At 47.7% G+C, this 26,072-nt stretch overlaps 1 protein-coding gene across 5 annotated transcripts in view; it reads left to right on the top strand.

The window, feature by feature from the left end:
* KATNIP (katanin interacting protein) overlaps positions 1 to 26,072 on the top strand; it is a 194,950-nt gene that overhangs the window by 17,619 nt on the left and 151,259 nt on the right. For all 5 annotated transcript variants that reach the window (XM_067012513.1, XM_067012514.1, XM_067012516.1 and 2 more), the window contains exon 2: positions 721 to 782. In XM_067012513.1, the coding sequence (XP_066868614.1) occupies positions 721 to 782 (62 nt within the window). The remainder of the gene's footprint in view (positions 1 to 720; positions 783 to 26,072) is intronic.

Below are 26,072 nucleotides of genomic sequence, written 5' to 3' on the forward strand. Positions count from 1 at the left end.
GAGTGAAGCTGGACAATTTGGGAGACACACTGACAACGTGCAGTGAGACTCGCATCTTATGTTTTAAAACCAAGGCGATCTATTAATTTCCCATCAAGGATTCCTTTTATAATGGACACTTCCATCGAAGTTGTAAAAGCTGCACTTGGAATAGCATATTTAAACATTCTGATGTCGATCTGTGAAATATATGCATAACTTCAATATTAGTTTTGTAGTTTTCCAAGAAAAGCAACAATTCTCTCTGAAATTGCCCCATTGTATGAAATGCAGGTGATTACTGCTAATTCACATCTGCCCCAGCACCTGTGTGGCGAGTTGGGGGTTTGGTGCAGCGTATTGGCACACACTCATCAAAGGTTTTGTGTATGTGCACAGTGGAAGGCATTTTATATAACTCCAATTTAATAAAAATGTAATTCGACTAGGAAAAACTAGTCTGTCAGCCCTTGCAGAGTGCAGATAATGTTCCAGATTAAAGAGTGGAGGCTTTGTTCATTATAGTCAAATAATATGAGTATGTGAATTACCATCTCATTGCCGTTGGTCTGTTTCAAGAGTATGCCATTTTCCCATTATCATAATAGGCTACATTTTCTTAAAATCACTTAATTGTGATTGGTCCCATCTATTCGGTTTGCAAATAAAAAGCTTTTGTGGTGATAAACTAGCTGTTTTAAAACAGCCTTAATCTCTGTTTCTGCTTTTGAACTGCTACAGGTCAGACTCTGCAGAAGGCTGAGAGAAGCCGGTCCTGCTCTCGCTCTCGGGAGAAAAAGGAGGTAAATGAGTCACTGGGGAGGGCAGGTGGGAGGCAACTCTATTTAAAGAGACCTGAGGGAGTGGGCTGGTGATTAAGTATCCCTGGATCTCCTATTCTTTTCTCTCATTCTCAACTGGAGTTATCAACCCAGTGTCACTTATAGTAATAATCTCTTACTGAATGTATCAGTTAGCTTTGGCTGTGTAACAAGTCACGCAGATTTTTAGTGACTCAAAACAACCACAGATTTAGTTCATGATTCTGAGGGTCAGCCATCTGGGCTCAGCTTCCCTGGGCAGTTCTGCTTTTGGGCCAGGCTCTGCTGACCTCAGCTGGGCTCACTTACGCATTTCCATTGAACAGAGGTGTTGCCCTGGGGCTGCCTGAACATCAGTTAGGGTGCTTTAGTTCTCCTCCGATGTTCTCCTGTCTTCCAGCAAGCCAGCCAGCTTTGTTCTCATGGGGGCTCAGGTGTTCAAGAGCATGAGATTGGAAGACACAAGAACTCCTGAGCTCTAGGCTCAGCACTGGCATGGTATCACTTCTGCCACTTTCTGTTATTTAAAGCAAACCACAAGGCCAATGCAGGTTCAAGGCGTGGGGGAATAGGCCTTCGCTTAATGGGAAGAGCTACAAAATATTGAAATTTACCATTCTTGAAATTTTTTTGAAATTTACCACACTGAGCCCACCTGCACTGTGCTGGGCACCAGGGCTGGGACTAAGGGATGGATGAGAGACAGTCCTTGACTCAGGGTGTGCACAGTGTAGTTGGAAGGGATGTGCAATGAGATCATTACCATACAGTGTGAAAGTGCCTGTACAGGGAGAGAAGGACAAAGAGTGGGATTTCAATACGGAAAAAGGGTCACCTACCTCCGCCAGTGGTATCAAGAAAGGCTTTGCAGAAAAGCAGATGTAAAGACCAACTCTTGAGGGTGAGTAGTTTTCCAGGCCAGGTAAATAGCATGGTCAAAGGCAGAGAGATGGGACTTCCCTGGTTGCACAGTGGTTAAGAATCCTCCTGCCAATGCAGGGGACACGGGTTCGAGCCCTGGTCCGGGGAGATCCCACATGCCGTGGAGCAATTAAGCCTGTGCGCCACAACTACTGAGCCTGCGCTCTAGAGCCCGTGTGCCACAACTACTGAAGCCCATGCGCCTAGAGCCTGTGCTCCGCAACAAGAGAAGCCACCGCAATGAGAAGACCATGCACCACAACAAAGAGTAGCCCCCGCTCCCCGTAACTAGAGAAAGCCTACATGCGGCAATGAAGACCCAACCCAGCCAAAAATAAATAAATAAATTTTAAAAATAAGTATACAAAGGCAGAGAGATATGAATAAGGAAAGCTGCAACATCATTGAGCCTGAGGTGGGAAGTGGCAGTTAGGACCCTTGAATTACTGAAGGGCCCTTCAATCAAGACCCAAGCTTGTGAGAGTTTACATTTGAGTCTTATTTAGCGGCTGATGGGAGCAGGGGTGTGAAGGCTTCTTGCTCATCATCAGTATCAACCAATCCTGAAATTTGTCAACACTTAAGTACTCACACTCTCGACTGTAAACTGACCTGATCCCAAAGACAAAAGGGAATTTCTCTGGCTCAGCTGGGTCCAGTGGCTCAAAAATGGCTACTAGACTTGATTCTTCTGTCTGCAGCTCACGGCTCTGCTTCCTCGGTGTTGGCCTCACCCCAGCCAGCTCTGAGGAGGCAGGTCAGGGTTGGCTTGCAAAGGGCCTTGTGTGCTTTGCTGTGACTTTCATCCTCTCTCCTGTTGCCTCCTTTCTCAGCTGTAGCCAGAACAGCCAGTGTGGCTTTCCTCCTTATTGAATCGACCTGCCTGGGATGAGGGCTGGGAGATAACTTAGGAACTTGGATGCTGCTGCAAAGACCTCCATGTCAGCCTCAGTGGACACTCTAGAAGCTGAACCAGGGTGGGTTTTCCCACTCCTTTCTGGTGGAGGTGTTTTTTTGGAGGCAGGAGCAGGTGTCCCTGTCTCCACAAAGTCCTTCCAGAAACCTCAGGGTGGAGGAGCCACAATGGGAGTGAGCACAGACCTGCAGGCACCTGGTCTCCCTCGATTAAGTAACCAAGAGTGAGGGACTTCCCTGGTGGAGCAGTGGTTAAGAATCTGCCTGCCAGTGCAGGGGACATGGGTTCAATCCCTGGTCCGGGAAGATCCCACATGCTGTGGGGCATCTAAGCCCGTGTGCCACAGCTACTGAGCCTGTGCTCTAGAGCCCGTGAGCCACAACTACTGAGCCTGCGCTCTAGGGCGTGCATGCCACACTACTGAGCCCGCATGCTGCAACTACTGAAGCCCATGTGCCTAGAGCCCGTGCTCCGCAACAAGAGAAGCCATCCCAATGAGAAGCCTGTGCACCACAACGAAGAGTAGCCCCCGCTTGCTGCAACTAGAGAAAGGCCGCCCGCAGCAATGAAGACCCAACGTAGCCAAAAATAAATTAAAAATTTTTTTAATTAAATTTATTTTTTAAAAAAAGTAACCAAGAGTGGGGACGACTCCCCCTAGGCCAGGAATGAATTGTTTAAACCTGAGGCCTTTGGTTGCAGAATGACAGCATCCGATTTATCCACATTAAGAAATTCTCTGGAAAAATGATGGAGCAGGGCAGCCGGTAACTAGCAGAGATACTTTTTCCCTCCCCTCCTCTCTCTCCTTGGCAGCAGTACTCCCCTAATTGCCGCTTTCCCGGCTACTCCCATCATGCCAGTTGCCCGAGAGCATTTCAGATCACTCTTCTGAAAAATGCTTGAATGAGGGAAAAGGGAGAGTGGGGTTGTTTATCACAACATCTGAGTTTAACCCTGAAAGATGTTTAAAATGGTTTCAGGCCCTCTGAAAAAGAGAGTGCTTTCTTAACAAGGCTTTTGTTTGGTTAGAAAAACAAGAGAAAGAAACTGATAGCAAGCTGCCAGGATGCTCATCTTGATATATTATAACATGCCTTTCCACCCACCTCCTGTTTCCACATCCTGCCCGCCCACCCCCCCACCCCTGTGTTGTCTGTGGAATCTGCACTTCCTGATACTCTGTGCTTACACAGGATGCCAGGTATAGAGGAAGCTTTGTCCTTATGAAAGGCAAGGAAAAGACAAACTGGTTAGAACAAGCAGACAAGGACACTCATCATGTTCCTCCAGAGGTAGGGTATACAGGCCAGCTCACACCTTGGCAGGTGGACCTGCAGTTTCCATCCTGGGTGGGGATTGGGTACCATCCGGCATGGTCATGGGCCAGCACAGCAAAGGGAGGATGGGAAGCTGTTCTCAGTGAGCCTGCCAGGCCACATTCAGCCCAAAGATGGGTTTTATTTGGCCCATACCCTACTACAGTTTTTAAAAATTAGGCAGCTGCATTCAAAAATTAGGAGATTTCACATAAAAATGCAGGCTTCTGGCTTCTCTGGAAAAATGGAGAACGACAACACTGAGTCCTTCCTTATTCCTATAAGGCAACAGTGGGCAATGGCTTCTGATGCGGACATGTCCCTCTTTTGATGGGACCCTCCCTGTCCCCCCCGACCCCCAACCCGCTCAACAGCAAGCAGGTATCAGCACCCACATGATGCCAGGCCCTGTGCTGGGTGCTTGATGTCAGCGGTTCACAAATGTTGCAGCACGTTAGAATCACGTGGGAGCTATTAAATACCCCCATGTCGAGGCCTCTTTCCAAATCAGTTAAATCAGAATGTCTGGGGGTGTGACCTAGGCATCAGAATTTTTTAATCTTCCCAAGCGGTTCCGATGTGCAGCCATGGATGAGAACCAGCGTTTTACGGGTTATTAAGTAACCCCTGGTTCTCAGTGCTTCCCCATGCACTGCATGCCTGCCCTGCACCAAGGATACTTCGGTTTTCAAGCCCTGTCACAGACACAGACAGGCACAGATCATAGCAGAGAATGACAGCCAGTACAGAGGAGACCCAGTTAAAGCCCCAGCAGGTGCTGGAGGAGAGAGAGAAGACTTCCTGGAAGAGGCGGCTTTAACTGAGGCTTTGAAAGGGTTACAGTCATTTCTGAAAAAAATGTATCTTTAAAAAAAAAAAAAAAATGTATCTTTGATGGTTGGCTTGAAGTCGGTAGATACTTTTGAGGTAACTGGTAAAAGTATTCTCCACTTCTTCTCTAGCAAGAATTCACTGCCTGTGGAGATTATATAGTGTTTATGGCCCTTGGTCATGAATTATTAATGGTTTTGAAATCATGGTCATTGTAGTTTACTCAAAAATCATTAGAAAGTAAATTTATCATACAGTGTTAAAAAAACAAAAACCAGGGAACCACAGTGGAGGAAGAAGTCTTTATTCATCACCCCCCCTCACTAGGGTCCACAATGATGGCCGTGGCACTTTGGGGCTCATAGACATGGCGCTGGGGACATGTTCTGCTACTGCACAGAGGCACAGAGGCCCCAGGCAACTCTGTGAATTAGTGCCCACAATGGGCTTCTGTCTCAAATCCTTGTCAGGTGACCTTGGATGAGTCTCTTGACCCCTCACACCTGATATGATAATTCCCACCTTGGAGACTCAGTATACAGAGTCAAGGCAGTAATAAAGTGCCTAGCATAGCACGTAGTAAACATTCCATAAATGTTAGTTGCTACGTAATTGTAATCATTCCTTAGAGTGTCTAGAATTTAACAGAGAGACAGTCACGGCCTTGGACGGAAAAGGCAGCACAATTCCACTTAGTACTGAAGGGGTCTCCCTTGCTCCAGCTGGGCTTTAGGCTGATTCCAGCCGTCCAGGCTCCTGGCTGTGTGCCCCCAGGCAAGCGAGCCCCAGGCAGGCTAGCTCTGGGGCCCCCACTGTAAACCACTTTGAAGGCCTTCTGTGATCATGGACTGCCTCCTTGTGCAGCCGATTGGAGATTCTGCAAAATGCTCCTGACGGCACATTCCTCTGTTGAGCTCACTTTGTAAAGGACTGCAGAAGTCATTTAACTCAACCACCTAGAAAATGTTAAGCCTTCCCTTTGCACGCATGCATAAGCGTGCACATGTGCACGTGCACACATATGAACACTTCCTGCTACTAAGCAGAGCTTTGTGGTGCAAGGGTTAGAGACGCCTTTCATCTTGCCAAGCAAAGGAGGAGACTGGGTTCTCAGGGGAACACAGCAAAGGAGGGAGGCCAGGATCCAGGGTGTCTCCAGAGATGGGCTATCCCAACAACCTCTCCGTGTGCCACCACGGACATGGCTCTGCTCCCCTTTGGTCCCTCCCTGTACCTCGTTGTCATCTTTATGCTCCTCTCTCCCAGCTGTTCCTTCTTTCAGCTCAGAGGCCAGAAGGAGAGTCTAATCAACCTGGCTAATCGATGCTAAAGGGCATTGAGGGGGTACAGTACTCTTGACATTAGCCCCCCGGTTGCCCTCCCAAGAGACAACCATTGAAATCAATTTCTTGTGTCCTTCCAGAAATATTCTATCTATCCCCTCTGCCCTTACCTCTACCCCCTGCCTTTTAACACAATGATAGCATGCCATACACATTGTTCTGGATTTTTCTTTTCACTTAACAACATGTCTTAGAGAACATTCTGTAGTACAAATCTCATCCATTCTTTTTTTTTTTTTTTTTAATTTATTTGGCTGTGCCGGGACTTAGTTGCGGCAGGCAGGATCATTAGTTGCGGCATTGGGGATCTAGTTCCCCAACCAGGGATTGGACCCAGGTCCCCCCTGCATTGGGAGTGTGGAATCTTAACTGCTGCACTGCTAGGGAAGTCCCTCATCCATTCTTTTTTATGGCTGCCTAGTACGCCACTGTGAATCCACAGAAACACAATCCTTATATGAAACCTTTGGGGCCAAATGTGTTTCATTTTTTTAGAATTTAAAAAGTAATACCATTTCAGTATGGCCTGGGTCAGCACTCTATAATCAAATATGTTAATATATCTGTAGGAAAATAAGAATATTCATACTATGTGGGGTAAATCAAGACTTTAAATTTCATGTCAGTTCAGATCTGGTTTTGCTTCTAAAAAAATGACATATAAAGGATCGTGGGCCTGTCCATAAATACATGAGTAGTTCCCGGTTAATGACTAATCTAGGCTATCAATAGTCTTCTGCTACTATAAGAGTACTGGAAAGAATATTCTAGAGTAGGCATCTCGGTGCACTTATACAGGAATAGCCAAAGGTTAATTCTTGCAAATAGCAATTAAGGGATCACAGAGGATATGCTTTTTTAGATGAGTGTTTCTGATTTGTTTTGTAGCAGTGCACGAGAGGGGCAGAGTTTTTTGTTCCAAGACACCTGGTAGCATTCTGGCCAGATTCAAGTGTGGCTACCGTTGGCTGAGGCACCCACACTCAGTGGCCTCTGCTGTAGTACCCCAGCCCGCTTTCCTCAGCAGGGAGTGGGAGCAGGGCATTGTCCCAAGAAGGACTTGGGGACATGTCCAGCACCTCGATTTCTGAATGCCATCTCTCATGGGCCCTCAACTCCAAGCACCTGTGTTGGCCAATTGCAGGAGGCCAGTGGGACTGGTGACTCTTCTTGTAAGCTTCAGACCCCAATAGCCTGGAGACCCTCCCCTTTCCTCATTTCAGTTCTCAGTGTTCTTGCAGCCTCAGTCTCCTGGGGGAATCAGGAGCTGCCCCTTGCATATTCACAGATAGATCTCCACTGCTTTGTTTAAAATGTTTAAAAAAAAATTTCTTTTTAAGGAAGGGAGAAAAAAAAAAGACAATGTAAGCTGATGGTGCTGCATTACAAGAGCCTGTCTGATATGACAGCTGACATTCCAAATCTGCACTTTTCCTGGAAAAAGTCACATTTCTGGGCAGAGAAGAACTAAATCCATTTTACATCCAACTGCCAAATGTGTTCCCAGTTGTGAAGTTATTACCATTGTCAGTTGTTTTGCTTCTTGTGCTCCTGGTTTCCATTGCTTTGAGAACTTGGACAAGTGGGGGCCCTGGTGACATGAACAGCTTCTGATTTCTGCAGGGCAGGGCAGTCACATGGCAGGGTTTGAAGCAGCATAGCCAGGTGAGCCCTGGAACCAAACAGCCTGGATTCCTAGGCTTGTGCCATCACTCGGGCAAGATACCTAACCTGTCTGTGACTTGACTTCCTCTTCTAAAGAGTAGGGATAATATAGGGAATCCCTGGTGGCGCAGTGGTTAAAAATCCACCTGCCAATGCAGGGGACACAGGTTCGAGCCCTGGTCCAGGAAGATCCCACATGCCGCGGAGTACCCAAGCCCATGTGCCACAACTACTGAAGCCCGCGCGCCGAGAGCCGGGGCTCCGCAACAAGAGAAGCCACCGCAATGAAAAGTCCGTGCACTGCAGTGAAGTGTAGCCCCCGGTCGCCACAACTAGAGAGAGCCCGCACGCAGCAACGAAGACCCAACACAGCCAAAAATAAATAAATAAATAATAAAATAAAAATTAGAAAAAAAGAGTAGGGATAATATAGAAGCTGCAGCCTAGGGATGAGGTAAGGATTCGGTGAGCTGATGCGTGTAAAGTACTTTGAACAGTGCCTGGCACTTACTAGGAACTCGGTAAGTGTTGAGTATTATAATTTAGGACTGGTATTGTAATTAGTATTATATTGAGGGCAAAATGGCTCATTAATCCCTTCCAAGTCAGAAGTGGATGAGAACTCTTTCTAAGAAAAAGCAGGACACGGATTGGCCAATTGTTCCTCACCCCTTCGGTATGATGGAACAGCACATAATCCCTCCTGTGAGAATTACCTTGCCCTTGAATCACCACCTACTCCCAGACCCCTGCAATCAGGCTGGGAGCTACAGGAAACGTGTATACAGATGCCGTGCCCGTAACCCAAGTTGGACAACAGCAAGGCCAAGACTTGAGCTTCGAAAAGCAAAGAGAATCAATTTCTGATAAAATGCCAGGGAGGAGATTGACATGTCTAAAACCTTCCTGGTATCAGCTGAGCTTCCAGCAGAAGATTAAACTCGGGGAAAAAAACCCATCAGAGAGCTGCAGTTTGTGACCAGAAGGAGATAATGTTGACAGCTTCTTCCTGAGTCGGTTTTGGATAAACATTGTTCCCTTCACCAGAGCATCATCAAAGTTTCCTATATCCTCAGATCTTAGGCATGAAATTGCCCTGAGTCTCCCTTCACCTCTCCACCGCCCCCCCCAAATCACTTTACAGAATACAGAATATGATTAGAAAAAAGAATGATACTATCTAAAGGAAGAAGGTTCCTGCAAGTTACTGAAGAAAGCTATGTGTCCTGGGTGAAAATGCACCCATAGAATTGTTCCTCAGTCTGGGGACACCTCTGGAGGAGCAGAACGAGGGCTGTAAGAGTGCCAGGGCACCTGGGCTCCAGTCCTGAGTCACCGTGGATGACAGTAGGCACACTCACTCTCCCCACTCTTGGCCTCCATTTACTCTGTGACTACTCTGGGTCTGATAAGAGCTAATGGTCCTGTGAACTTCAACTTCATTAGGGTTCACAAGCTGTGTCTCTTAGGCTCTGTTCAAGTGATAGAAGCCTTCCTCAAACCAGCGTCAGCCAAAAAGGGAATCCGTTGCCTCACCTAGCTATAAAGTTCAGGGGCAGACCACGTCAGGAATGGCTGGATCCAGGTACTCTGGCTCAGTCCTTCTGGCCCTGCCTTCTTTCAAGATGTGGCCATTTTGCAGCTTCTTGTCCTGCTCAGTGTAAACTGGCCACTGGCAGCTCCAGGCCAACTGCATAGAGGCTGGATAGCTCAGGGTGCAGTGCAGGCATGCAGTGGAGGGAACCACACAGGTACTGGAGCCAGAGAGCCTGGGGTCGAATCCTGACTCATCACTGACCCAAGTGCTTACCTGCCCCTGAGCCTTGGTTTCTTCATATGTAGAATGGGGATGAGAGCAACATCTACCTCTGCCTGTTGTCAGGGATACTCTGAATGGTGCCTGACATGTAGTAAGTGAGTGAGTGACAGAGGCTTCTTCCTCTTCTCTTACTTTTTTCCTGTCATTATTACAATTCTCTCGGCAATTTCAGCAAAAGAGAGTCCGCACGTTAAGCACATGGTAAGGAAGGCGTGTTTTACCAAAGTACCATCAAGATCCAATTACCAGAAGAAATGGGAAAGGCTGGTGGGCAGGCAAAGCCCAGCCGCTGTCCATCACCTGGCCACTGTGTAGTGGGTGTGGTAAAGCGGACAAACAGCGCAATTGTTAAGAGTTGCTTTCGGGCTTCCCTAGTGGTGCAGTGGTTAAGAATCCGCCTGCCGGTGCAGGGGACACAGGTTCAAGCCCTGGTCCAGGAAGATCCCACATGCCGTGGAGCAACTCAGCCCGTGCGCCACAACTGCTGAGCCCACGCTCTAGAGTCTGTGAGCCACACCTACTGAACCTGTGTGCCACAACTACTGAAGGCCGCGCACCTAGAGCCTGTGCTCCACAACAAGGGAAGCCACTACAATGAGAAGTCCATGCACCCCAGTGAAGAGTAGCCCCTGCTCCCTGCAACTAGAGAAAGCCCGTGCACAGCAACAAAGACCCATTGCAGCCAAAAATAAATAAATAAAATAAATAAATTTATTTTAAAAATAAAGAATTGCTTTCACATCCATGCTCACAGTACTCGGTGAGGTAAGCGATAGTATCCTCATCTCGCACGTGCGGAATGTCGGCTCAGAGCAAAGAGGCCACCTGCCCCAGTTAACAAAGCAAGCACTGGGCCCAGCTGATCCCGCACATTCTGTGCACGTGGCAAAGTGGAGGCAGCTGGGGGAGCTTAGGCACATTTCTTCACCCTTCCCAGACTCAGTTTCTTTAGCTGTAAAATGGGCGTTATCAGTCATTCCTCCTCAGGTGTCTGAGGGCTCAGTGAGGTTGAGGGAGATAAACACGGGACGCCCAGCCCCTCTCAGGACGCCCCTGCCTCTCCCCTCTCCTCCTCACGGACCCTGCTGCTGGTTCAGAGATAGACTGGGCGACCCCAGGCTCCTGGGACCATAGAGCTGGGCGGGTGAATGGGAGGCCAGGGCAGTGACTGCCAGATAAATGGAAGCCTCGGTTTCCTCACCTGATGAGCTGAGATACTCTGACACTGACTTCCAGCTAAACGCTGTTAATGATGGTTAGATTCCCATTAGAGGCCAATGAAGAGATTATGTGCCCCTCCCCGTCCCCCACTACGTATTTCAAAACAAAAACTGTGAAATAAGTGTAGGAAAGTTCAACAAAGTTCTCCATTTCTTTTCCCAGGATGACTACTTTGATGCCCTTTTATGGTTTTTTGGTTTGGGTTTTTTTTTGCTGCGTTGGGTCTTCGTTGCTACGCACGGGCTTTCTCTAGCTGCGGTGAGGAGGGGCTACTCTTCCTTGAGGTACGCGGGCTTCTCATTGCGGTGGCTTCTCTTGTTGCGGAGCATGGGCTCAAGGCGCGCGGGCTCAGTAGTTGTGGCACGTGGGCTTAGTTGCTCCGCGGTATGTGGGATCTTCCCAGACCAGGGCTTGAACCCGTGTCCCCTGCCATGGCAGGTGGATTCTTAACCACTGTGCCACCAGGAAAGTCCTGCCTTTATGTTTTTAATATAGAAGGCTAAACTCTTTCAAAAAATTTTCTTTGGGCTGCTCATGCTCTGTTGATGCCCTGGGAGATGGCTTGGCACATGAGAGACAGAGTGGCAAGACTGGTCAAGGGTAGGGAAGGGGTCCAGGTTGGACTGCTTGGGTTTGCATTCCTGGTTCTATCTCTTAATTCGCTGTGTGGTGTTTGACACTTTACATAACCTCTCTGTGCTTCAGTTTCTGTCTGCAGAATGGAGCTGAAAGCATAGTGCCACCTCATGGGGCTGTTGAGAGAATTAAATAATACACATGAAGTATTTAGGACCATACCTGTAAGTGCTGTTTAAATGTATGCTATTGTTATTCAAGTCCCACCACTGGGTCCCCTTCATAGAATGTTCCATCAGCTGGGGTAGCTGGGGGAGGCAGGGTCAGTATAGTTCACATCTGTAGGCATTTACCTCTGGGGCCAGCATTAGACATTTTTAATCTCTTTCTGATTCCAGAACTGATGCATGCTGATTGTAGAAAAATAGAAGAAGCAGAAAGCTACAAAAATTAGTCCTTATCCTACCACCTATATAATTACTCTTACTTTTTTTTTTCCCTATGCAACTATATGTATTTCAGGATTAGGATCATAGTAAGACACAATTAGAAATGCCTACCTTCTATTATTCTTTATCAGTTTTTTAAAATTTATTGAGGTATAACATATACAATAAAGGGGATAATCTTTGGCATACAGTTTTGTGAATTTTCATTTATGAATACTCCTGTGTCAGCACTACCCACATCAAAATATGGAACATTGCTAGCAACACAGGAGGCATCTTCATGCCACCTCCCAGTTACTACACCTCTCCAAGAGTAACCACTATCTTGGCTGTATAGCATAGATTAGGTTTGCCTGTATTTGAACGTCATATAAATTGATTCACAGAGTAAGCACTTTTTATGTCTTTGTTTTTTGTTTTTCTTAAACATATCTGTGAGATTCATCCATGTTTTTAAATGTATCAGTAATTCACTCTTTACCACTGTGGTATTAAACTGTCAGTTATTCTTTCATTAGAAAAATTAAATTGCAAATTTTTAAAATAATTTAGTTGTCATTATTTTTAAAATTTCAACTTTGCTCATTAAATAAACTTTGCTCTGAAACATACCCCAACTTAATTCCCCTTTCTAGAAACAACCTATTATCAGTAGGATGTTCATCTCTCTGGGCCTTTTGCTATTTGTACAATTCTAGTCATTGTTTCAGTTGGGAGTGCATTTGGCTGCAAAGAACAGGAAACCCAACAATGGCCTAAACCAGGGATCAGCAAATTTTTTATGTAAAAGGCCACACTGTCTCTGTCACAACTACTCAACTGTGTCATTGTAGTATGAAAACAGCCATAGTCAATATGTCAATTAATGAGTGTGTCTGTGTTCCAGTAAAACTTTATTGACAAAAATAGGCAGTGGGACAGATTTGCCCTTTGGGGTATAATTTGCTGACCCTTGGCTTAACAACAGGGATTTGTTTGGCTTATGTGGCAAGAAATCTAGAAATAGCCTCATAAGAAAAAACTAATAATTTATACTCCTGCTAAAAATATTTGAGAATGCTGGACTCTCTAAGACCTTGCTAATAATAGTGGATATTAACAGCCTATGCTGTTTTTGCCAGTACTCTTTGTGTTATTCCTATGTTTTGGGGGGTAATACCTCTGCCTGATCTTCCAGCTCAGTAATTTTCTCTATAACTGTATCTATTCTGTTCTTCATTGTCTTTTGATTTTTTTCTTATTTTGATGATTAAATATTGTATTCATTATTTCTAATTCTTTTGCATAGTGGGTTGCTCTTGTTTGATGGAGTCAACGTCCTCTCTTATCTCTCTAAGAATATTAAATGTATTTTTAATGTCTCTGCTTGCATCATTATCTCTGTTTCTTTGGTTGTTAGTTCCGTTTGTTGACTTGGCTCTTCTCTTTCATGGTGTGAGTTTTCCTGGAATGTTTGGTGATTTGTGAATATGTGCTCTTCTATGTAATCTGATCCCCTGTTTTCTTCTCTGTGGATGCTATTTCTTTTTACTTGAATTTGCTGCCAGTGATTGTGGACAGAGGGGTGGAAATTGCCACAAGAAGTGTGATGCTAACAGTGTGTCTTCTGAGCACAGAATCTTCCTTTTCCTTCTGGACACGTCCTGCCTTTCTGTCCCAGAGACCCACAGTCACAGCTCCTACAAGCTGGGTGGATTGAAGGGCCACTTCCTAGCATCCCCACAGGCATTCTCAATCAGTCTGTTTGACCTTTGACTTTAGGCCCCCTCCTCTCCCTGGAGAATGTGTTGCCTCTAGGTTTGGAGCAGCCTAAGACCACCTTCCCCTATCCCAGCAGTCCTTTCTAGCTTTGGATTTGGCCTGTGCTTCTTTTCATTAATCCAGTTCTGTCTGCTATCCATTTCTCAGGAGTTTCTCAACATTTTAAAGCTGCCAGTAGCACCACTCCATATCTTCCTGTGCTCTTATGAATTTTAAATGGTGTCATTTCTGTGGACTTGGGTGGGAGAGGCTGATGTGTATACTTGCTCTTGGTCTTCCCAACTTGACTCAGTTTCAAGGTGACTTCTCGTTAGAGTTTTCACCTTCCTGGTCACCTTCATCTGGACAAGTTAATCTTTCTCTAAAAATACACTGTGTCAGAACCAAACTGAATATTCCAACTATGAACAGATCAGTGTAGACTATGGAGATGGAGTGTACTTTCTAATTAGAACTGGGTTCCAATACTAACTCTGGTCTCTACTATCAATACATTGGTCAAGTCCCTTCACTTCTCTAAGCCTCAGTTTCCTCACCTGTCAAATGGGAATAATGATTATAACACCCCCCTCATAGGTTAATGGAAGTATCAATTGCAATAGTGTGTCAAGTGTTTAAGGTGGGGCCTGGTACACAGTAGGTGCTGAAACGTGTTAGTTCCCTTCTTCTCTCTGATCCTGACAAAATTTCTAACACACTCATCATGTTTGCTGTGGTGGTGGCAGTTTTTGGCAGCCACATCACCCTGTTAGCTCATACTGAACACATTAGCTAAAAGCCCTGCCTTTGTCTCGTGAACTTTTCTCAGGCAGACTTTTTCAGTGCCTCTCCTGGTATAGGACCTTTACCTTGGCCGTGACACATTTCATCAACCTCTTCTTGATCCATCTCTAGCCCGTAGAAATTGATCTGAACCCAGATTCCGTCATCCAGTTTACTTTTTGTGCTACCCATCTGAATATCATCTGCAGACTTAATAAACAGCCTTCAACAGCCAGATCTGGCCATTGATAAAATTACAGCCTGGGATACGACCAAGGACAGAACCCCATGGCATGCCACCCCTCAGGGGAAGAGTAATTTAGATGACTGGGCAAGATGATTAATTTGTCCAGTTCCTGTAATACTCTGTCCTTACGGCTTGATTATAATAATAATATTAGCAACCATGTATTGGGTGTTATTTACAGGCCAGGCACTGAGGTAAGCATTTTTCATATATTATTTTTATTTCTTATAACAAGTCTATAAGGTAAGTATTTGTATTACTTAGGACTTAGTCCCTGTTCTGCTAAAGATAGAGTTTATTTTTTTAAACTATGTTACTTCATTACAAAGCTCTAAAGAGCAGGTGCTTCCTCGAAGCCAAGGGCAGGATGCATCTGTGTGGCACGATGACAAAAACAGTGTCAAAAATGGTGAACCAATGCCTGGGGCCCCTAAGGTCCCAGAATATCCTCTCTCTATGGCTCTTATCTTTATATCTATCAGTATCTGTGTCCTTTTTCTCACTTGGTACAGACAGCTTTCTCTGTTTCTCAGTTCACCTGGCAGAAAATAATCCCACCAGCAACTCTGAGTTCATGTTCACCCTTTTGAGAAAACAGCCAGATCTTCCCTGAGCCTGTTAGTCCCAATTCCCCAGGATTATTGGCTCTGCTTGGGTCAGGTGCCTGCTCCTGGGCAGTGGTGGGATCACACTGTCTGGACGTTACCTCCAGGAGTCTCAGTGCTATGACCTGGTGGCCATGGGGCAGGCGACATCCAGAGTCCTGCCCCATGACATTTGTACATTTTACAAATGAAAGGGAGGCTCAGAGTCACATGGCAAGTTAAGTAGAGGAATCAAGACTTAATCCTGGTTTATCTGATGCTGAAGCTTGTATTGTTGATGCTCAGTTTCTTACACTGGGCCACGTGGTCCCAGGGCGGCGCCTGTGGTGGTGCTGGTGAAGGCTGGCCTCTGTCTCTAGCCGGGCAGCTCAAGCACCCACCTAATGTCCCAGATGAGGGCTCTGAGACCCTTGGTTGGTTGGTTTGCTTGTTTCTTTGGTGACTCGGCAGATGCCTTAGTGCTGGCCATCGCAGGACTCACACACAACTTTGATGAGGGACCTGATACTTAAGAGGATAAGCACAGACTTTGGAGCCCAGTAAAGCTAGGTTCAGATTCCAGCTCTGCCACTTTTTCACTGGTGACTCTCTGTGCCTCCGTTTCCATAACTGTAAAATGGAGGTAATACCACCTACTTTGTTAGTTGTTGTGGTGGTGATTTAATGAGATAATACGTGTAAACCACATATGGCCGGCATAGAGCAATCAGTTCATGCATCCACTTAGCAAATATTTGTCAAGTACCTGCTGTGTGCCAGGCACTGCCCTGGGGCCTGTAGATTTCCGTGGTGAACAAAACACACAAATCCACACCCTTGTGTTCCAGTGGTTAGAGGCAGACACCAAGCAAATAAATGAGTAAAATATAAAGGGTAGCAGGGAAGCGGAATGGGGGCTGCTAGGCGGCTTGTTATGTTACATAGGTCCTCAGGCAGAGACCAGAGGAGGTGAGAGGGGAGAGCTTCGGGCAGGGAAGACAGCAAAGACCAGAGGCCCGAGGGTGGAGGCCAAACTGGGGGAATGAGGGGCAGGGTGGGGGGAGGCAAGGAGAGGGGCAAAGGCCAGGTCGTGGAGGGCCTTGTGGCCATTATTAAGGACTTGGGCTTTCGTCTGAGTGAGAAGGGGAGTCATGGGAGCATTTTCAGTGAAACAGGGCCAGGACCCAATTTTAGCAGGATACGCTCCCTGGCTGTATGTGGAGAACAGACAGTTGGGAAGGGCAGATGGGGAGACCTGTTGGGGCTGTTGCAGAAACTCTGTGGAGGTGACAGTGGCTTGGACTTGGGGGGGCAGCAGTGGAGGAGCAGAGAAGGAGCTAGGTCCCAAACATCGTGAAGATGGAGTCACTTGGATCTGTGGTTGGACAGGATATGGGTGGGGAGGAGAGAGAGGAGGAGTCAAGAAGGACTTTAAGTTTTGGTCTGAAAACCAGAGAGATTGGTCATCTCCTAAGATGGGCACGAGAGTTTTAGGGGGAAGATCAGGAATTCAGCTTAAACCCTGTTAAGACCTCGATTGAACCTGCAGCTGGGTATGGGAATCTGGAATTCTGGGGAAAAGTCATGTCAGGCTGCATCTGTCTGGAATGTGGAAGCATTGATTTTTTTTTTTTTTTCTTACTTTTTGGAGAAGCGAAGTGGGGGGATGGAGGTCATTAGTTAGGCAAGTAATACAAGAAAACAGCTTCCTTAAGAAAATATTTTTCACCCTCTAGATAAGCCTAGAGTCCCTTGTGCCAATTCCCAACCCTCCCTAATCCCAGCCTTCCCCTCCTGGACTAATTGTTGTCACAAGCTTGGCATGCATCCTTCCAGACCTTTCTCTGCACATCCACATATTCGAGTGTATCCATAAAATATATGTGGTATTTGGGGAGTGTATGTATTTTAACAAAACGGTGTCATAATGAACGTGTCATATGTGCTTTCGTAACTTGTCATTGGCCTCTCTTCTCTGAACTATGTCTTCAAGATCCATCCTCGGTGTTACAAACAAACCCAGATTTTTCTAAACTTGTTACGGTATGTTATGGACAGACTGTGGGTTATTTAGTCATTTTCCAGATGGAGGGCATTAGCATTTTGTACATTCCTCCTCTGGCACCTGTGTGAGTCTTTCTGGTAGATTCCAAGGAGTGAAATGGCTGGGTCTGAGTAGACCGAAGCTATTCGGGGTTTCGTTTTGTCTTGTTTCGTGGAGACTGCTATTGCTCCCTGAAGTGCCTCTGTCACCTTACTCGCCAGCTGTGGCAGGTTTTTAATGAAGGAGGCCACAGGGAGCTGTGTTGTCGAGCAAAGCACAGTGGCAGGCTGTGGGTTGGAAGGAGCGAGCAAGAAGCCGAGAAGGGAATTTGTGGGCTGCTGTTCTGCTCTTAAGAACCCACATTCAGAGAGGACACAGGCTACTTTAGGGGCTGGGAGAGATGCTCCCAATCCCTTCCTTTCCTCCTGAAAATAGATTAGCACAAATGAAATACCATCTCTCCTGCAGCCTGCACGCCTGGCTTCTTCCCTGTCAGCCAGTTTCTATTCCTAGCCCTCCTCACCAGCTTGAAGTCATCCCCTTTTGACAAACACACCCATCAAGACATTATAAAAATGCTATTTTTATTAGAGCAGACCAAATCTTCCATCAGTGGGCCCCTTATCCTGGCCCCAGCCTGATAGCATCCTTTGCCTGCCACCCTCGACGGCACATTCAAGGGTTGGTGCACGACCAAGGTTGTGTTTGTCACCAGCTTGGCGCCTGTTCCGAGGGTGTGATCGCAGTCCCACTCCTGAGGCAGACCGAATCCTACACCCAGCTGCTCTCCCCTTCCTACACGGGAAAAGGAAAGTTGCAGCCTTTGAAAAGTTACGTCATCTTTTCTTTGCATGAATTTCAGGCGCGTGTTAACTTTGCGATATAAAATGCCTTTAGGGTTAGCTCAGGAAACTGGGTCTAGGGTCAACTCCAAGTTCAGATTTTGTGCCATCGTAATTAGAAACTTCGAAATATTTCTCATCAGCATCATCTTCACTGCTAACATTTATTGAGCATGTTTTACACACCAGGCAATATTCTAAATATTTTGTGTTTATAAGGTGGATGCTTTTTAATCGTCATCCCACTTTTTTTTTGCCTTCTTTTATTGAGATACAATTTATGTAACACAAAATTCACCATTTTAAAGTGTACAGTTCCGGGACTTCCCTGGCGGTCCAGTGGTTAAGACTCCGCACTTCCACTGCAGGTGGCACAGGTTCAATCCCTGATCAAGGAATTAAGATCCGCATGCCTCACGGCGCAGCAAATTAAAAAAAAAAGTGTACAATTCAGTGATATTCGCAAAGCTATGCAATCATCACCGCTATTTAGTTCCAAAACATGTAGATCACCCCATATAGAAACCCTGTACCTGTTGGCAGTCACTCCCAATTCCTATTTCCCCCATTCCCTGGCAGCCACTAATCTACTGATACTTTCTGTCTCTGTGGATTTGCCCCTTTTGGACCTTTCATGTATATGGAATCATACAGTATGTAGCCTTTTATGTCTGGCTTCTTTCACTTAGCATAACGTTCTCAGGGTCGTCCATGTGGTCACATGTGCCTGTGCTCCACTCCTCTCTATGACCAGATGACATTCCATTGTGTGGATGTGCCACAGCCTGTTTATCCATTCTTCCACTGACGGACAGTTGGGTTGCTTCCACTTTGGGGGCTATTATGAACAACACCGCTAGGACGGCATCCCAGTTTGACAGCTGAGGAGACTTAGGAACGAGTATCTTTTCCCACTCGAAAGAGCCTGATGGGATTCTTACCCAGGTGCCCGGCTTCACAGCCGAGTCCTGACCGCCCAACTTGGCTGTTTAGCTGTCAAACTAAGGCCTGGCAATTGAGGACCCATGTCACACACCTTCATGGCAGCCATGTTTCAGAATTAAATATTGGGCCCCGTGGTCCGAGGGATTCATTTTGGGGGGACTTGGGTCTGTCCTGTTTGAATTCAGGACCATTGTGGGAAGTCCTGGCCGAGTCAGGACTGTCCATTCAATTCAGTTTGCGTTTACCAATGGCCTTTGATGTAACAAGATTCAGCCCTGCCCTGGGAGTTCATGGTCAAGTGACTGCCATAGGTCCCCAGGAAGCAGACTGTGGGATGGAGATGTGCATGCAGGAGGCTGACTGGGGAGGGCTCTCAGGAACAACACCCGTGATGGCGAGGGAAGCAGGATTGGACAGAGGGAGGGGCTGAACTGTGATGCCGGGAGCTGTGGGGATGGGCGGCCCTTCGGAGGTGTTCCCAGTTGAGGCAAGGAGCCTGGGTCTTTGTACCCTTGTCATTAATCAGTATCAGAGATCAGACATAACCTGGGGCAAGACAGGCTTCTCTTTGGGAAGGGACACAGCTCCCAGCAGCTGGGGTGTGAGTGGGTGATCTGGGCCCATGGCACAGAGTCCACTATACACACCTAGGCCCATATCCATGGTGGCTTTCATCAGTGTCCTGACAGGGAACAGTCTGTGAAGATGCTTCAGGAGCACAGCTGAGGGAGGGTGTAACCCAGCCTGGGATGGGGGTGAGCAGGGAGGAAGGGGCATCTTTAACTGTGCGATGCACATTGAACCCCAAACCTAGACATTCCAACCTCCAGTCCACGAACTGCGCCTCTTGGGTGCCTCAGAGTATCCACACGACTGCTCCGAACCAAACTCAGCCCTGCCCCTCCTCCAGCCTGGACCTCTCGGAGAATGGCGTCACTCACTGTCCCTCCAGTTACCCAGGCCAGAAGCTGCACAATCATCCTCAATACTTCCTTCTTCCTCGCCTCCTTTTTCCAGCCCATCACCGAGTCCTCCGCCCTCACCTTGGAAACATGTTCTCCCTGCTTCCTCCATGTGGCTGCCACCTCTTGTCCGAACACCCACAGCACCCACTCCCAGCTTCCTCTCGCTCCAACCTCCACCCTCTACCCCAGTAACCCCACGTGGCTTCCCATTGGTCTGGGCTTAAGGGAAGAACTCCCTGCTGTGGCCCACGTGGTGGTCTTGCCCGCTCAGTCCCGAGTCAACCCCTGCTCCCCTGCCCACCCCCACCCCCGGCTCCAGCCCCTCTGTCATTCCGTGTCCCTCTTGATACCGCCCAGGGTTCTTGGCCTTCCCCAAGCAATAGAAATTGACTAGAGGCCAGACAGGAAATTCGGGCAAGGCTTTACTGAAGCCCCTGCAGCCGCCGGAAGGAGCAAGAACAAGTAACAGGTCCCCTTACTTGCTCCCCGAGGTGGGGTGGTGGGAGCCGGTACCCAATATGGGGTGAGGGTAGGGGTGTGTCCAGGGGTGGGGTCGGAGGCGTGGCTTAGGTGGTTTGCCCACCCCTTAGGTGGTGTTGAATGCAGGGGGCATGCGCAGTACCCTGCTTTCGCTCCCGGCCCTTCAGAAGTGGCAGATGGGGTTGTTTTTGGTCTTTCTGTATCTTTTTGTCTATAATTTGCCCCAACTGCACATGCATGCAGTTATTTTTAGTCCCTTATAGTTTCTTTGTAATTTGTAGCTTGAGGAGACATTTGTCCAGGTGCAAGCACTGCAGCACTGCAGCAAAGGGTCCCACATCCCAGCTTGTCTCACTCTTACTCTCTCTCTCTCACCACGTGGCCTTCACACGTGCGTTCATTTTGCTTAGAGCACACCCCCCTCTGCGCCCCTAAGTTAACTTGTTCGTCCTTCACATCGCGGTTGTTGTCACCCTTCCACGGAGCGTCACCTCACCTCCCTGCCCCAGTCGTGTTTCCCATTGAAAACCTCTCAAGGCACCACGCACCTACCTCCAGAAATGGCTGACGATGTACTTTGGTGGTGGGGTCATTTGCTTAAAGTTGGCCTCCCTCCCTAGATGGTCCATTCCCTAAGGCAAGGGAACTTGTCCCCGTGTGGAATAGGAGGTGCTCAGTCAACCTAAAGGGGGGGAAAGGGAAACGCAGGGAGGGAGGAAAGGATCACAGCCCCACGTGATCAGGGAGGAGATGGGGGCGAACCGTCTCCTTTACGGTTGGATCTCCAGGATCTCACACGGCAGAAATCTTGACTAGTGTGTGAGACAACATCCAAATGGGGACCCTGAGCCCCACTGCACCGCCCTAGACTTGAGCAGAACGTTTCACTCCCTTCCTGGCTTTCCCCACCACTCAGCACCTGTCATCGGCACAAACAGGCTTTGTCTCTCATCGGGCTTTAAGCTGGCTGCAATGTCAGAAGCCAGGGCTCTCCCCTGTGATGAACCGGCGTGCTCTGACCACTCTCCATCCCAGCCCCGAGATGAGCTCCCAGGGTCTCGTGGCACTGGGCCTTTGCACACGCTGTTCCTGCCCGGATGCCCTTCCCGCCCCTCCTCTGCCCGCACCGTCCACCTCTGAGCCCCTTGCAGTCGGCACTTGTCCTCTCCTCTGCAGAGCCTTCCCAGCCCCGGAGCCATGCCAAGGACCCGTCCTCTCCACCCAGCGCCCGCAGCACAGCCCCTACTCCGTGGCCTCAGAGCAGCGTCTTTGCTGCTCCTCTAATTTCCTTGAGGACAGGGATCTTGTCTTCCTGCCTCCCTCTCTTTCTCTTCCTCCTCATCCCTTCCTTTCCACACATACGTCGGCCCTGCCCTCATGGGTCTGGCATCCCAGCAGGGGAACCACAAACAAACAAACAGAGATACCTCCAAAGAGGCTGAGAAGGCCGGGGACAGTCAGAAGAGGCCCCAAGAAGGGCCACACATGCCCGTGAACAAGAGGAAGCCATCCAGGCAGGGGGAGGAGCAAGTAAGTGCCTGGGCCCTGAGGAGGAAGCGGCCTCCCTGAGAAACCGCCCGAAGAGCTGTTGGGCCGAGGGGGGTGCGGGAGCTGGGGATGAGGTCAGGAGGGTGGTGGAGCCAGATTACATCCATCTCTGTCTTGGGCGGTGGCGCAGCACCCAACCCATAGGAGAAGCTCTTTGTTGAACCAGTGGGGAGGGGCCCTGAGGGCTCCCCTTTCAGGGGGCGGGGAGGGGCAGCCCTGGGAGGGGAGCATCCACTCAGGCAGCCCAGCTTGCTGGGCAGGAGGTGATAGGTAAGGTCCTGGTGATGGATGCGCTCTGTGAGAGGTTCATTCCATTAGAAGGAAGAATTCTTGGATGCAAATCAGGCGGTGGAGGCAGAGATTGGAGGGAAAATTCCACCCAGGCCGCCTCTCTCCTCGCATCAGGCCAAGTGACGGGTGCTGTGGGATTAGAGGCTCTGACAGGTAATAGGTGCCCTCAATCAGTTTAGCACCAGTCGGGAGTTCAAGAGCAGGCGTGCCTTGTTCCCTCCTTAGCAGTCAGAGGCTGTTTACACTGCCGGGCTTCCAGTGGGCCCTGCAGGCCTGTGTCCCCTCCCGAGCTCTCCTCAGGGTGGATGGTGGGAACAGCCTCAGCCCATGGCAGGTCTGCTCAAAACCCTCCAGGTCACCTCATAGTAAGACCAGGGTCCTCACCATGGCCTCCGCCCCCATCTCAGGGCCTTTGCACTTGCTGTTCCTGCCACCTGGAAACCCCCTTTGTCCAGATTCCCACAGGGGTTCCTCTCCTCCACTTCCTTCAGTCTCTGTTCAAATGTCCTTTCACCAGAGGCCTTCTCTGACCCCCTGGCTAAAATAGCACCTCTCTTCCCCACTCCCTCTGTTTTTGTCTATCTCCTATTTTCTGTAGCACTGAGCATCATTTGACATACTATATATTTCCTTTTTTTTTCTTTCTTTTTTAATCACTTGTCTCCTCTTGCTAGAATGTGAGCTCCATGATAGTGGAGACTTTGATGTGCCCACTGTGTGTCCAAAAGAGGTGTTCAGTAAACACTGAGTGAACAAATGAATTGGGGAGATGAGGTCAGCGCCTCCCACCTCTCGGGGTTGTGTGGACGTGGAATTTCGGGCACCGAGCTTCCCAGTGTGTGGTTTGCACACTTGCACAGCACTGCAGGTGGCATGTAAACGTGCTATTTCAGTAGGGCCGTATTTCTGTTTGCCTTCTGTTTATGGCAGGCGATAATGATTTTCCATTTATGGCGTTAATATAAAGTTTCCTTTTTGAAGCAAGCTCATTGAAGATTAAAAAAAGAAAAATCTATATTTGCCAGCCTAAAAGATAGTCTATAATACACATTGCCATCTTACAAGGAAACTTTTCTGAGAATACAAAGAAACGTTAATTATTTTCTAGTGGCTATGTATTGAAAATGATTTTTTAGATAGCCGTGGAAGAAAAACATTTTCATAAAGATACAGCGTACCGTGTCCTGGAGACCAGGAGGAAGCCCTAGATTCTGGATCTGCGTCAATATTCTACAAACCTGAAACTAAGTATAAAATCTCAAGGTGTACATTGGTTGCAGTAAATAATTGTGCATAGGTATTTGAGAAATAAGCCAAAGTCTTCTTTGGATTATCCACCTGGTATGCGAATAGCATGTGATTTTATTGGCACATCTACCCAGGGCATGCGACACTCCAACCTTTGCTTCAGTGTTTGTGTTGTTTTGATCCACCTCTAGGAGGCAGTCTCAGCCATTGCTTTAGGTCTTGCAATGTAAGCATACTAAATGCGGCGTATTTATTGTTCTTGTTTTGAGGATGGGAGTACATCTGATATGTCAGCAAAAGCCGCAAAAAACACTCAGAGCTATACCTTTTCATTCAACTAATATGCATTAAGGACTTAACGATACAGCACTGGGACACAAAGAACAGAATCACTGGAAGAACACTGGAGTGAGTTTTGATTGAAGAGTAGGAGTTTTGTACTGTGAGATACATTTGGATCGTCGCTTTCTGTGGGCTTAGGGCCATCGTCGAGAATATTCATTAAGGAATTATTTTAAGCCTCTACTGAATGCTCCTCTGGCCGTAGGACGCGGCAGAGACTTCAGATTCAGACACTTCTGAGTATTAGTTCTTCCACTGCAGCACCGAGAACTCACTCAAGTGTGAGTCACACACACACACAATTCAAAGTGGCTTGAGCAAAGAAAGGAATGTATTAGCTCTTGTGACTTAAAAGTCCAAGATAGTGCTGGCTCCACGTGGGGCTGGTTACGGGGGTTCAACACGGTTAAGAAGTTCTACTTTCTATCTGGTCTGTCTCTCTGTGTCCTCAATTCTGCTCCCTCTACGTTGGTGTCACTCTTGGACAGATCTCTTCATGGAACATAGAAGGACATTCATAATAGTGAACCTAATCAATTGATTAAACAATAACTTCTTCCTTTTGGTGGCCCTTGTAGCTCTCGGCTCACATCAGCTAATAATTCCAGGGGAAGAGGAAGAGGGACTTTTCCAGCAGATTCAACCAATCCCTGGGTTGAGTCTGTTGGCGTGGCTTTGGGCACATGCCTAGTCCTAAACCAGTCACATGGCCAGGGAAATGGACTAGCCAGACTAGCCTGGCCTTGAGTGGCCAGGCCTCTGTCATGTGCTCGCCCTTGAAGTGCCAGCAGTGTTATTTCCACCCACACCACATGGACTGAGAGTGGAGGAGAGGTGGTTTCCCAAAGAAAAACCAAGACGATGTAACTAGAAGAAAATGGGTAGATGCTAAACTGACAGAAACAACAAATGTACACTATCTCCACTTGGACATGGCCTTTGGGCAATTCGCTTCAGCTTTCAAAGCCTCAGTTTCCTCCTCTGTAAAATGGGGATAATGACCCCAGGGCATAGCATTATTGCAGACACCCACAATAAGCACCACAGAGCGCACCATAAATGGTCATTAAAGCCGAGGAAGACTGGGCTCCAGTAACCTTGCTTGTTGCTCGTAAATCATCCCTCAGTTAAGATGTGGCATTTGGGGGAGGGGGAGGGGCAGGGCAGGTGGATAGTCAGTCGGGTGTGGGGAAGTGCTTTGAGAACTCTGTGGTGCCCCGGACACAGTGTGTTCACAGCTCATTATTAAACCATTCCAAGTTATTGTTCTTCTCTGCTGGGACTTGACACCTACAAAGTCGGGTCCTCAATGTCCTCCAGCCCTGGAAACCAACCCCATACTCTAAGCTGCTCGTTAATGCAGCTGAGGCTCTGGCACTAGCTAAATCAACCCTGTTTAGGAGAATTCCAGTATTCTGGCCTCAGAGGAATACGTGATCCCTGAAATATAGACTCTGTCGAGTTTCTTTAAGCATAACTGATTCTTGGCGTTTCTCTCCAATTCCATTTCTTTTTCCCCAGAGAGAATTAATAATATGGCCATTGATAAAATTCTACCCCATCTCTGAGGCCAGCATTAGGGATAAAGATGATAAGGATAACAATAATGGCAGTGGGACTTGGCTTTCGCATCACGTCCAAATTCCTGAAACCTTTTCCCGTACTTAACTCACGCCTCCCTGGCACCCACTACTCTAGTCAAACCCAACTTCTGGGCAATCCATGAACGTTTCAGGCTTTTTCAAGGCCCCAAACCTTCGCCTGTGCTGCTCCTGCTGCCTGGAATACCTTTCTCTTATTGCCCAGCAAACCTTTCAACTTTCAAATCTCAGCTCAAATGTCTCCTTATTTATTCATTTAGGGCCCATTGTGTGCCAGACAATGTCCTAGGGGCTTGGAATACACAAGTGATCAAAACAGACACAGTCCCTGCCTTCATGAAATTTCCATTCTAGTGCAGGGGATGGCCCAATAAATTAAAGGCTTGATGAATAAGATAAAGTAGAGATTATTAGTGAGCAGTTGGGAGTGTGTATGTGTATGTGTGTGCATGTGCGTGTGTGTGTTTGTGTGCGTGAGCGCACACGCGCACACACAGCTTGCAATTTTAAATAGGATGGCTGGGGAGGACCTCCCCGAGAGGGTAAGATCCA

The sequence above is a fragment of the Kogia breviceps genome, chromosome 14 (assembly GCF_026419965.1).
Source record: "Kogia breviceps isolate mKogBre1 chromosome 14, mKogBre1 haplotype 1, whole genome shotgun sequence".
NCBI lineage: Eukaryota > Metazoa > Chordata > Mammalia > Artiodactyla > Physeteridae > Kogia > Kogia breviceps.